The sequence below is a fragment of the Acanthaster planci genome, linkage group LG13 (assembly GCF_054643075.1).
Source record: "Acanthaster planci isolate LZ-2023a linkage group LG13, COTS_SCS, whole genome shotgun sequence".
NCBI classification, from domain to species: domain Eukaryota; kingdom Metazoa; phylum Echinodermata; class Asteroidea; order Valvatida; family Acanthasteridae; genus Acanthaster; species Acanthaster planci.
The window spans coordinates 4846992-4859263 of record NC_141789.1 but is presented as its reverse complement, the minus strand read 5'-3'; the positions used below and the strand labels follow the sequence as shown (position 1 = coordinate 4859263).

The 12272-nt window shown below is 44.6% G+C and overlaps 1 protein-coding gene across 13 annotated transcripts in view; it reads right to left on the bottom strand.

Annotated features, from left to right (window-relative positions):
* The window catches only part of LOC110981242 (poly [ADP-ribose] polymerase tankyrase-1-like), a 43935-nt gene that overhangs the window by 12843 nt on the left and 18820 nt on the right, over positions 1 to 12272 (bottom strand). For all 13 annotated transcript variants that reach the window (XM_087144712.1, XM_087144701.1, XM_087144702.1 and 10 more), the window contains exons 7-21: positions 12141 to 12262; positions 11915 to 12006; positions 11014 to 11092; positions 10515 to 10686; positions 9208 to 9287; positions 8535 to 8686; positions 7791 to 7956; positions 6843 to 7062; positions 6243 to 6352; positions 5112 to 5234; positions 4038 to 4487; positions 2815 to 3030; positions 2325 to 2505; positions 1298 to 1484; positions 504 to 660 (exon numbers count right to left, since the gene is read on the bottom strand). In XM_087144712.1, coding sequence (XP_087000838.1) covers positions 504 to 660; positions 1298 to 1484; positions 2325 to 2505; positions 2815 to 3030; positions 4038 to 4487; positions 5112 to 5234; positions 6243 to 6352; positions 6843 to 7062; positions 7791 to 7956; positions 8535 to 8686; positions 9208 to 9287; positions 10515 to 10686; positions 11014 to 11092; positions 11915 to 12006; positions 12141 to 12262 — 2507 coding nt within the window. The remainder of the gene's footprint in view (positions 1 to 503; positions 661 to 1297; positions 1485 to 2324; positions 2506 to 2814; positions 3031 to 4037; positions 4488 to 5111; positions 5235 to 6242; positions 6353 to 6842; positions 7063 to 7790; positions 7957 to 8534; positions 8687 to 9207; positions 9288 to 10514; positions 10687 to 11013; positions 11093 to 11914; positions 12007 to 12140; positions 12263 to 12272) is intronic.

Here is a 12272-nt window from a genome sequence, read left to right as displayed (position 1 = left end):
TGGTCAACATCTTGGGCACTGTGGTAGCAATTACACATAACTACAGACATACCTCAGACATTCCCTTTTGGCTGTAAACACATTTTTTCTGACTTTGTTGACCCCTAACTAACATTTCCCACAACCAATGTTGGCCTACTTATGTTTTGGACCACAATCTATTGATATACCCTCTCCAAGATGATGAAATTTTGCCATGAAACCTTCGGGAGACATTGAGATATCTCCTTACCATTTCAAGTCTCCCAAAGGAAAATTATGACTATGATGTTTCCCTGTAGAGAGTACTTCGGTTGAACACATCACAGCACACAATCGCTACAAAACTTTTTTTTTGACTAAGATTATTAAAAATTATTATTACAGGTAGTCATGGCAAACCCTCTGCAAACCTGCGGCTGACTGAACAGCGTGGCTGTGACAAGGCAAAAAGGAAAGTTGCATCTAGGACTATCCCTAGGAAACATTGAGGAGGTTCAGAAATTGGAAACTCTTTGACTGACCTGTTCACCCCTGTAGATGACATACTCCGAGTAGGCCAGACCACCGGAACTGGGCCGGCCAATGACCGAGTGGTGACCAGGTGGAGCATGGGCCATCTTCATTGCACTGAACTGAAGGAAGGCCTTGCCCAGAGTCACTCGACAGAATATGATTTGCCTGAGAGAGAACGACAAACGATGCACGGTAACGGCGTATCTCTGCAAAGCGGACACTTCTACAATGGGTTACTTTCATATTCCAATAGAGTATGCCCAGATCGAAGTGCGTCCAAGCTCACTGGGAAACAGAACACGCACACACAGCTTCTGCCCAGTCCTACGCCTACTAGCATACATACTCTTTTCTCGAATAACCTTGCCTTTTGGAAATGCCAAACTAAGTCGTTATAACACCTCACCCATAGATTCTGTGTCTTTACTGGCCATGAACTAGTCAGATGGCGTTCACTTATTTTGATCTCTCGCCGTGCACAACCAAAAGTTCTAGCAACTGAAGTAAGACACACATAACAACCAGTTTTGCATAAAAATGCAAATAGGTGTGCAAACCATTCAATGAAGAGGGAGTTTGGATATGTACTTGGTAATTTCCAACAAATTTCATATTCAAATAGAAGTGTATGTTAATTGTATTTTAGATTAACCACAGAGAGGCTAGTTTAATAACATCACTCCAAGTAGTTAGTATTGGCATCGTATTGGCATTCACCTTCCATGCTAATTCAGGTAACCTCCCCCCCCATCAATCTTCATCAAATGTATCTCCCGGTAAGCCTCAACGCTCCACTACTCACCGATGGCAGACATAGCAGGACCTGTCCTTGTGGGCGGGGCATCCTGTCCCACCTCCTATCCCGTACACGTACTGGTTGCTCTTGGACGAGTCCTCGGCAAAGTAGATGCCAGCCCCAAACATGCCGCCGATGTAGGCATGGCGCTCGTCAAAGCCTTTGTTGACGATAGCATTGATGAACGGCGACCCTGGAACAGGTGAAACGAGCATAATGAGGCTTGCTCCAGACCACCTCACAGACATGACAGAAAGTGAAACTAGAGGAACATCTCATGTCCGTTGCTTGTTGACAATTAAATGCAGGTCTGACATCCCTACTGAAACATTACTTTGCCAGGAAATCACACACGAGACATCTATGCAGCAGTTTAACCCCTTGACACCGGGACTTTTTTCTGAAAGCTGACTCCAAGAATTTCAGCCTCGCTTGGCCACGAAGGCCACCTGCCACACTGCAAATTCTCGGTTTGTGGCCCTGCGTGCTCTGCACGCTTTGATTTGCATAGTGAAAAGGCTCACTGTTCGGTGGCATGCGGCTCTACTTACGCTTCATCATTCCCGTTGTCTCTTTTAAAGTGGGGACTATTGTGAAGCACTGTTTCCAACACGTACCCACATGCAAACAAACAGTGCAGTCACCTCTACACAGACTGCCAAAAATACATTCAAGTGCATGTATGCTTTCATGATCATTGAGTAAAAATCCCCAAATGAAAGCACAGTGTCAGTATAAGCTGGCATATGATGACTAAACTCACCAGTCAGGATTGAATTTTACTTCAGCGATAATAAGGTGAAGTCAGACTGTCCAAGGCCACCCGCACTCAGTACAGGGCTCTTTTCAATTATTTCTGACATACAGGGATCTGTTGATTTAGTTTAAAGGGTTCCTATTATCAAGGAATACACAAACTATCCTATTTCTTTCCAGAACATTCCAGGTCATCCCACGGAATGCATGGCCATTCTCCATACACTTCCTGGATCTTCCCATTTTTCCGGTGCACAACCGGCGGTGCCCATCCTACCGTGGAACAGCATCCTCTCGTTGTCGTGGCCGTGGTTCTCATCGGCCACCTCCTTCTTGCGGTGCAGGTAGCGATCCCACAGCTTCTTGTTGCGCACCTTCTGCGCCTTGATGATGTTGTACCTGCTGAAGATGCCTCCGGCTTGGCCGTTGTCCCGGTGCTCCCGCACCGTGTTCTGCATCTGTGTGGTTGAAGTTGAATATTATCAAAATAACCCACCACTCTTGGTGTACTTTTAAGGCACCTCCCTATTCCAAAATGAACTATTATTTTCGGCTGAAAATACCAACTTTTGTAACAACAAAACAACACACAGTACTTTAGAAAGTTGGACTTACACATGCTATCCTTTTTTGGTGATCATGTCTTTTACAAGACTTCTGCAACATTTCTAACTGCATCATTGCTTTTTTGAAACCCCGAGGCAAAGTCACGGATTGATATTTGCTACAATGGCTTGCCGTGGTCCAAGATTTTGGTCTGTTCTTACCTCCATTACCACCGACTGGTACTCCTTATCATCCACGGCCAGGTCGATCAGTATGGAGCCCTGGTTACCGTGGACGCTCAGGTGGGGGTTGGGGGTGATGCTACCCCCCGTCAGCCGCTCCATGCCCTTGATGATCTTGTGGCGGTGGCCGTAGGCATTGATGCCGATCTCTTTGAGTTCCTCGTGGCCCATGTCTACCAAAATATCCATAGAGATCTGCAGCAAGCAAACAATTCAGATCATGTTTGAGAACAAAATGCTCCCTTTTCCCTGTATCTTCACAACACTTCCTTTCGCGCACAGCTGACATTCTGAAGTCTTTCTCTCATCCATTTTTATGTGTCTACTCCAAAACCACCTACTGTGTTTTCTGGATTTCCCTAGCACCGCCCCCTTTTAGGAGACCCAACCTGAAGGATCTTTGCCCACAATTTTCCTCACTGGCTTGGCTATTTACCGGAAATCTTCACAATCTGTCATTGTCACAAATCTCCACTTCAAACCTTTTTACAAAAGAAAATAAAAATGTGATTTCTTCACTTATTTCTGAGGTTCGGTTGACAGACAGCAATGCAATATTTCTGCTGTGGCCTAATTATTGAATTGCTGTCTGGCTTTGTGTCTGAGAAAGAGACCTTACACTTGAGAAAAAAAAACAGACCGTTCTTTTTTAAAAGAGTAACACCACAGAATCAATGGACACTGCAATGGGGCACAAAACCAGTGTTTCTCTGGTGCTTTTACATTTTGGCCATGCCTTGAGCACTCCATAACCTGTTCTTCGTGTGTGTCAGTATGGAGGCTATGGCTGGTCTGAAACCAGAGAGTGATTACTATTTCTGAATAAAAGTCAATGTCCATTTTAATGTCAAAACTGACGGGTAAATTTTGTTCCGTCAATGATTGCCTGTAGGCGGTAAGAACAACCTTGTAAGACCATGACGGGCTCTAATGCTTCATTCAATCTACAGCCTGATTGCTTGTTCATGCGCGGAATATTCCTGAGTGCTGAAATAATTGCGGACATTTATAACCATTGGAGAAATACTAACACAGCCTGAGCCCTTTAATTCATTTTGTGTCACATACTTTTTGATAATGTGACTCATTACTCTAGTGTTCACTGCAAGTTAACTTGTGTGCGTTCACAGAATGTTGTTTCTAAAATCTATCTTGCCAACAAAGCTTGATGTTAAACCTGTTGGCTGGAATAATTTCCTCACCAGTTCCTTCTCAAAGATGTCTCTGAGATGGTCCAGCTGAATGGATCTCAGGAAGCTGCCGATGCTGATGTCCAGTGGATTTCCCGCCCCCTCGATGGACCCGCTGTCTGCCGCACCGTCCCCAGTCTGCGATGTCGATGTCACTGCGGGCTTGGCGGCTGCCGCCCCCACCGGCGCTGGTGTCCCCACCCCCACACCCCCTACCGCCCCCTGGGGGCCGTCCACCTCGTCCGAAGCCACTCCTGTGCCAGGCCGGCGGGTGGAGGGTGCAGGTACCAGGGCTGAGGTGTTGACAGGTGGGGCCGGAGAGGCGTGGCCCCTGGCAACAGCCAGGGCAGTCCCCTGGGGCATGGCGTCCAGGAGGAGGGAACGCACGTCCTCGGCTGTGGCCAGGTCCAGGGGTGTTTGGCCCTCTTGGTTGGTCATGGCAGGGTCAGCACCATGGGCAAGCTATCAGGAAGGACAGAAAGTGGAGAATTCCACATTCTTATAATACTTATTGTAGCCCTTATCAAAAGAAGGTTTAGGGGTTGAAAGAGACAGTTGATGTGAGTGGCTCCTTGACTAAAACCAGCTATTTTGTAAACATTCCTCAGAAATTTTGGTCGTTAGTACAGATGGAGTGAACAACCAACCATTCAAAGATATACGCTTGCGGGTACACCACAGAATCAATCTCTTTTTTTAAGAGCTGTGGTTCTTAGAAGAACCAGTGAGCGTTAACTCGACGTTTTGGCCAGGATACCCTGCCGTCCAGTCTCCATTGATTCCATGGTGTACCTGCAAGCCTATATCTCATGTAATTTCCACCATGCAAAGCTTCAAATCTTACTCAATCATTCCAAAACATGGTTTACATGTACTCCACCAGCACTCCTGAATTTCTACTTTAAATACACATCATGTGCACAAATGCACATACACATATCCTCTCTAACCAAGTGCCTTGCCGAAGAAACACACTTCCAAGCCCAATGGCTACATACTCCAACTCGCAACTCATTCAGTCGGTTAAGGGATCTTGAGATCCAGGCCGATGATGGCTTGGGATGGTCAACAACAAATGCATCTTACCAGTAAAGCACAGAGTTGTGTTCGGCCCTTCTGAGCTGCCTCGTGCAAAGGGGTGAAGTTCCACCTGTCCACGGCATTGACGCAGGTGTTGTGCTTGATGAGCAATGAGGCGATATCTAAGTGCTGTGAACCCAAACAGCAAAACCCAAATGGAAAAGTTGTAGAGCTTCAAAGAGACAGATCAGACCTGCAAAAAGTGTTTCTGGGGTTGGTCATTGACCCTAAAAGCCCAAGCACTGTTCGTGGTATCCATCCCCAATCACACAGATTCCAACAGTACTCTTGCTGCAACAGTACCCAATCAGACAAACTCCAACAGGTCTTTACCTGTGTGATTTTGTTTGATTGGGTACAGCAGGCCCATTGCACAGTACAAAGAGTAAGGACAGGCAGTACCTAATCAAACAAACTAATACACCATCATTCTGCATATATCCATTCCCAACTGCTGGAATCATTGTGGTCAGAAACGAGGAAGATTGTCCTATTATGGTCATTATTACAGAATATTAAATACTTACCATTTCAACGGGATTATATCATTAAATAATTTTTGAAAACACAGTACTCATTTAAAAGTGCTGATGGTAGAAAGTGATGGTAAAAAGTGAGAGGGCCACAGTTCCCATTCAGTCAAAATTCAACAGGGTAAGAGCGGGCTGACAGTACCTATTTATTTAGCCAAAACACAACACCATGTAGCAAGTTCCCAGTGCCTAATTCCACAAATTCAAATACTGGTGTTAAACTTTGACTGGTTAGGGATTGTCACGGTTACAGTGTGTTGCCAAATGCATACCGCTGGGTTTTGATATGTACATGAATCAACCCGAAATGGGTTGACACAAAACATTCTGTGAGCAGCACAATATTTTCCCAGTTGTTACGTCTTACTCAAGGAAACAAGACAAGCACACCATGTCTTTAAGGCCCATTTAAGTGGACTGAATCCCCATCAAGAGACAGCAACCTTGACTCAATGGTCACAGAGAAATGTAAAACGGTCTTTAACTTCTTTACCACATCTGACTTCCGTAGAATATCTTTCCACAAAATGAAACTCTAAGTGTCCTCGATTTAAAACCATCTGATTTGGCTCCATGTCAGAAACATACTGGAGTTGTCACATACCCCATAAGACGATGCGTTGTGCAAAGGTATCAATCCACCTTTGTCTCTGGCGTTTACATCAGCACCGTGTTCTAGTAAGTAGTCTGCAACCTCCACATTGTTGTATCCAGCTGAAAAAATGGACAAGGTGAGCCCAGTTCAATGATCTGTCTGTGAACTTTGTACACATTTCACATTAAGCACTGCACTCTTATAATCTAAACTCACACGTGAGTACCTTTCCACACTTTTACTCTTTCAACTCTGGGTTGGTTCGACTCCAACTCAACGGTCTTAATTTCCTGTACCTGCACTCGTAGGTAGTGCTTGTTACAAAGTACAAGAGCACTCAAAGAGAACAGCTTATTCCAGCTGCCACCATGCTGGGATCCTGGTCTATTTTCTGAACAAGTAAACCAAATGTTGCAAGTCAAATGTGTTCATTTCGTCACACCCAGCAGACCAGAGGATGTGTAACAAAGGAAAACGAAATATTTAGGAAGATGAGAGAATTCCTTGTGACGCCACAAAAATAGATCTCCTGTTTCAGGTCTCCGCACTCCTCGGTTTCAACCAGCAAAAAAGCCAACTTATCTCTTCGCTTCTCTGGAAGACACCTACCAGCCAAGTGGAGCGGTGTGGAGTTCCTGCCCTGGGAGTCTCGGCAGTTGATGTTGTCGGGGCTGACCAGCTTCTGCACCCGGGCCAGGTTGCCCTTCTTGGCGGCCTCCAGCAAGGCGGCATCCCCTCTCAGCAGGTCCTGCACGTCCTGGTCCCCTTCCTTGACCAGGTCCAGGGCGGTGTGGCCATCCCGGTTCTTCTTCTCTGGGTCGGCACCATGCTGGAGACGACATTTTTTTGGGGGGGGGGGGAGAAAGTGGGAAATCCCATTCAGACTGCAAAACTTAAATGCCATCCAACAGGGGCAGCTTACGATGCTCTCTGCAACAGAATATCACTTCTGCTAACTGCTCACTTCAATATTAGTTACTGACTGATGTTTAGGAGGTTTCAAACAATTAAATTGAACACCTTGCATTCCCAACATTTTCAAACATTAACCAACATCATTAGTGGCATATCCAGGTTTTGTGTGTGCGGGGAGAGAATACTGAATCATATTCATGTGTAAGAGAATCCTCATCCTCCATCCTAAGACAGGTAGTCCAGTACAATTTCAAAAGCATTGGCACTTTCAATTCCTGAGAAATAACATGTCTTGGGGGTACTGTTTCCCACACCCCCCTCCCACTTGATAAGCCACTGAGCCTCCAAGAACTTTAAGACTCTGTCCTCCTGAAGTGTGACTTTATGTCTGGATTTGTACATAATACAATGATTGCTAGGACTGTACTGAGCAACATCACAAACCACGTTTCTAGACTAAGTCTTCCATGATGTATTGTTCAATCTAATCAGAGTAATTAAGCACACTGTACCATTTCTAGAATGAATTGTCAGACTTCCATGACGTGTGGCTACTGTGCACATAGATTTGGGTACAAAGCTGCAAGGTTGCACTGAATTTTTCCAATACAACTAATCAATCAACGTCGAAGACTTGTTTACCTTAAGTAGTAATTTGCAGATTTCGTATTTGCCCTTGGCGGCTGCCTCGTGTAGCGGTGTGAACTTCCAGAGATCAGCTGCATTGACGACAGCACCATGCTTGATCAGTAGCTCTGACACCTCGTAGTGGCCAAAGGAACAGGCATTGTGCAAGGGAACTAGACCACTGCAAACAATCACACATAAAGATCCTAGGTTTATCCTAAAAAAGTTAGTGTCTTTTAAGGACTCAGTGATATGTATAATCTGGAAACTCCCCCCAAATAAAATTGATGCAGAAGCAAGTTTTTGGTCAAGGTTCAACTCCCTTGTACAAAATGCATTAAAAACCCACTCGGGACAGCCAAACTGCAAGACTGAAGGAAATGAGATGGAAGTACTAAAAACGAAAATTCATTTGCAGCACCAGGCAAACATATGCTTTCCATATTTAACATCAAAGTAGATAAGATTTTCTCCAGAACAATGACTGCAGAAGTAAAAAAAAAAGAGCATGTTCCGGACAGTTTCCTTTCTAACAGCTACAAATGAACTGAAATAATAAAGCCCTGTATCCATGATGCCCACAATTTGTTTACATGCTCCATAGGAAAGTACACGCGTGTACAAAGTGTGACGTGTGCAGTTCATGGGCCTATTACTGCGAGGCACAGTATGCACAAAATGGCGTTACATTCAACTGACCACGTTGGTGTGACTGGTGAGAATCTCATCTGGTGCCCAGTGCACCGGTCAAATTCTTACCCTTTGTCCTTGGCGTGAACGTAGGCCCCGTGCTGCAGGAGATAATCCACCACAGCGACCCGGTTGTAGCCGGCCGCAAAATGCAGAGGTGTGGAGTGCCTGCCCTCCTTGTCTCGACAGTTGACAATGTGTGGGTTCCTTGACACCAGAGCCTGAATGTGACCAATGCAATGACAAACATCAGAATGGCATTCAAAGATAAAACTGGAGGTCTCAAAAGAGGATCTCAAAACCACTCCATCAAATGATGAATGTCCCACATTTTCAACATGCACGGTGCACAAGGGGGAAAGTAGACTTCATTTATAAAGCAGAATCAGACCAGCTTCAAGGGTATGGTGCATCTCCACTCAGTCAGGGTGAAATTTACACCAGCTAGGTCTCAGGGTGATATCTGGTTTTGCCCAGTGACTGATGTCACTTTTTACAGATGCCAAGTGCATCTGTAATCTGGATTTCAGATTTACGTGGAGTGCATCAGCTGCGCTGTATTTCCAAGATATCTGGATCAATAATGAGTGTGAGTATAGAACATCTGCTCACGGTGCACACGCTCACACTCAAGCAGTGCACATTCAAATTACAATGATCCCACTGTTCTGTGCTCTGACAGATTCCCTAAAACTACTCTAATAACGACAAACAGACATGTTTTGGCAAGTGATGCATTTACCTGGATGTTTTCCAAGTCACCAGCCTTGGCGTATTCTAAGAACTCTGTGCTCTCGTCCACAGCATTCAACCTTTGTTCAACTGCACACAAACAGCAACGTATACTGAAGTTACAAAATAGCTGTCATGCTTTAAAGCAACACTTAAAGTGCACTTTGTAAATCTTACTGATGCTGACAGAGAACCCAGGCCCGTAAGCTGGGGGGTTTGGGGGGGTTTGAACGAACCTCCCCCCCCCCGCTCACTTCTGAGTTCCGCTTGTTGGTTTGGTTTTTTTTTGGTAATAAATATATGATTTTAATATGAAACAATTTTCGGAATGTAAGCCACAGTATATATATTGATTCTCATGCAGAAAATATCTCTGCGATTTATAATGACCTGCAGGCAGTTTATGCCGCAACATGTAAAGAATGAAATCAGTCACTAAACGCTGCTCCATGCCTCAGCGCAGCCTAACCCGGGCCGCCGCGCCGCCGCGCCGCCGCGCCGCCGCGCCGGACCAGCCACGCGTACCCAGCGGCGTGGTGCAGCGTTCCGGGCACGGGAACAAGGCAGTCATGTTTTCATTGGTTGCCGTTTACTACTCACGTGTTGGAAATGAAGGAAACCAGTCCAGAAAGACTGAATAGACTTGTAAATGCCCTGTAAGTACCATTCGCACCTCACATATTGTGTGGTATGTCTGTTCATTTTTGTCTGTTATGGTGGTGTAATCCATGTTGTTTATCATTTCACTGGTCTTAAAAAGAACAGCTACATGGCCCACCCAGCGAGGACTCGGGACACTAATCCAGTCCACTAAAATTGGTATTTTCGAGGACTCGACAAAGTTTAGGTGTAATGAAAACACTCGTTCATGCGCTGCTTCACATTACAATTGAAGAATGCGCACCGGAAAGTGGCGTAAACCCTGTGGGCAAATTGGGAAATTTCACTTCTAACATTTGTGTATGAAGCAATATTTTCTCTCTGATTTCACAAAAGATGAAATTTGAGAGAAACTCCAAATATTTTGATTCATAAATGTCCATTTCATATACCTGCTACAAAGTTCAATGACGTGTTAATTTGGTCCGATTTTCCATTTTTTTCGAAGTGCAAAATGAAATACTTTTTTTACCATTTTTAGTTAGGTGAGTGGAGGTAATAATGATTTACTAGAATGTATCACTTTTTTAGAACTGAAGAAATTTTTTGTGGGATTTTCTGAAATTACATTAATAATAATGTTCATATCATTCACTCGCCATCACCCAGCGCAGTCAACTTTGAAAGATGGGGGAGGGGATATCATCAAGGTTGCACCTTGTATGATCTTCTGCACGCCCTCAGAGGCCAGCTGTACCGGGGTGAAGCCCTGCAATGATAACACCGTGGTGTCGGCACCATAAGACAGCAAGAGACGGCAGGCCTCTGGTATGTCTTCGCGGGCCGCACGGTGGAGTGGGGTCTGGCCCATATTGTCCGTTGAATTCACCTTGGGGGAAAACAAATATAGGACAAATTCAACATGGATTAAATCTAAAGCAATGTGGGGATTGAGGGACGGAGAAAAATGGACAGAACATCCAACAGAGCGGTTGGAACAAGAATGTACTGTGATTTTTAGGGGCTTTTGGCTCTGGCTACCCAGTATTCATAAAAAGTCAGTCGACTTAGTCCAAGAGACCTGAAGCACTGCCAAGGCTTTTTGTCACAGCACCAGTACCCATGATGCTATATAAGCCGTGTGTAATCTCCCGAGGACTCTTGGCATTCTTGCTCAAAATCTTGTCAGTCCAGAAGGACCGCGGTATCTACCCACCTTCGCTCCATTTTCAAGGAAGAGTTCCATGACCTCTACGTAACCCTTGTCTGTTGCAACATGGAGTGGCGTCAGACCTCTGTGTTGTCAAAATTAAGAAAAATCCTCGGCAATTGACAGTAAAAAAACTGAGAGAAGAAGCTGGCAGTTTCCATAAACAGTAGTGAATGTCTAGGTCACATTCTAGTTTTTGGAGTTGATGTTCTAGAGATCTTTTAAATGTTGTTTTGACACATAAACGTTCATTGCAATTCAATTTTCAAATTAAATAAATAGAATACAAACCACTTTTTATGTTTTAGGGACTTTTTGACTTTAAATAAAGAGAAAAAAGCTGAAACCATGGCGTCAAATTTGAATAGAGCAAGTCTTGCCAACCCTGAAGCTAAATTTTGATTGAGTAGTCTTCTGTGTGGTGAGCATCCCAAAATGCCTCAGCCGAAGCATACACTTCACAAGAATCTCAGTACTCTATCCAATTTGCACCCCAACATTTCCCTCAAAGATTAACTTCAAACACTGTGGAAGCAGTTTGATGGAGTAGCGTACCGCGCATGGAAAAGCCGGCAAGCACAAGGGTGCTCATGCAGGGAAGACTGGCCTCTGTGCTTCAAGGATGGCTTGGAATGTAAATCTCTGGAGTAAAAAAAGGGCTTGCAGTAACACCATGTGGATGGACCTCTTTTGGAAGAGGTACGGTTCTGTGGACTCCTGAGGACAACCAGAGCATACTGGTCAAAACGTCACCGGTTCTTACCAGAACCACACCTCTTCCAAAAGATATCTACCCACATGGTGTTACCACAAGCCCTCTCTTAGGTCTTTCTCCACCATGCAAAGCTTCAAGTCCAATCTCTGGAGTGCTATGTGCAGAGAATCATTTCTCTCTCAGGGAACTTACTCATTATTTTTATCCAGCACATTAGCACCTTTCTTGATAAGTAACTCCGCCACTTGTCTTCTCTTGGGAAAGACAGACCCAGCTGTGCAGTGCTGATAAATGAGCATTTTACAAGAAATGGTAACTACGGAAAGCAATGCGAAATTAAAGCAAACATTAGGTCTATTTCTTTCAAATTAAAAAAAAAAAAAGAAGTGGAAAGTTGGAAATTTGTTCAAATATTCACCAGCGGGCTGTCTAGTGTTTGTGGGTTCTTGAAGTTGACCAAGTCTGGCGCAATTTGTTTCTTGACTCGTGTTACATCAGCTTGCCTGCAAGCCTCTAAGATTGCATTGCCTCGATATTCATCTGAAATACA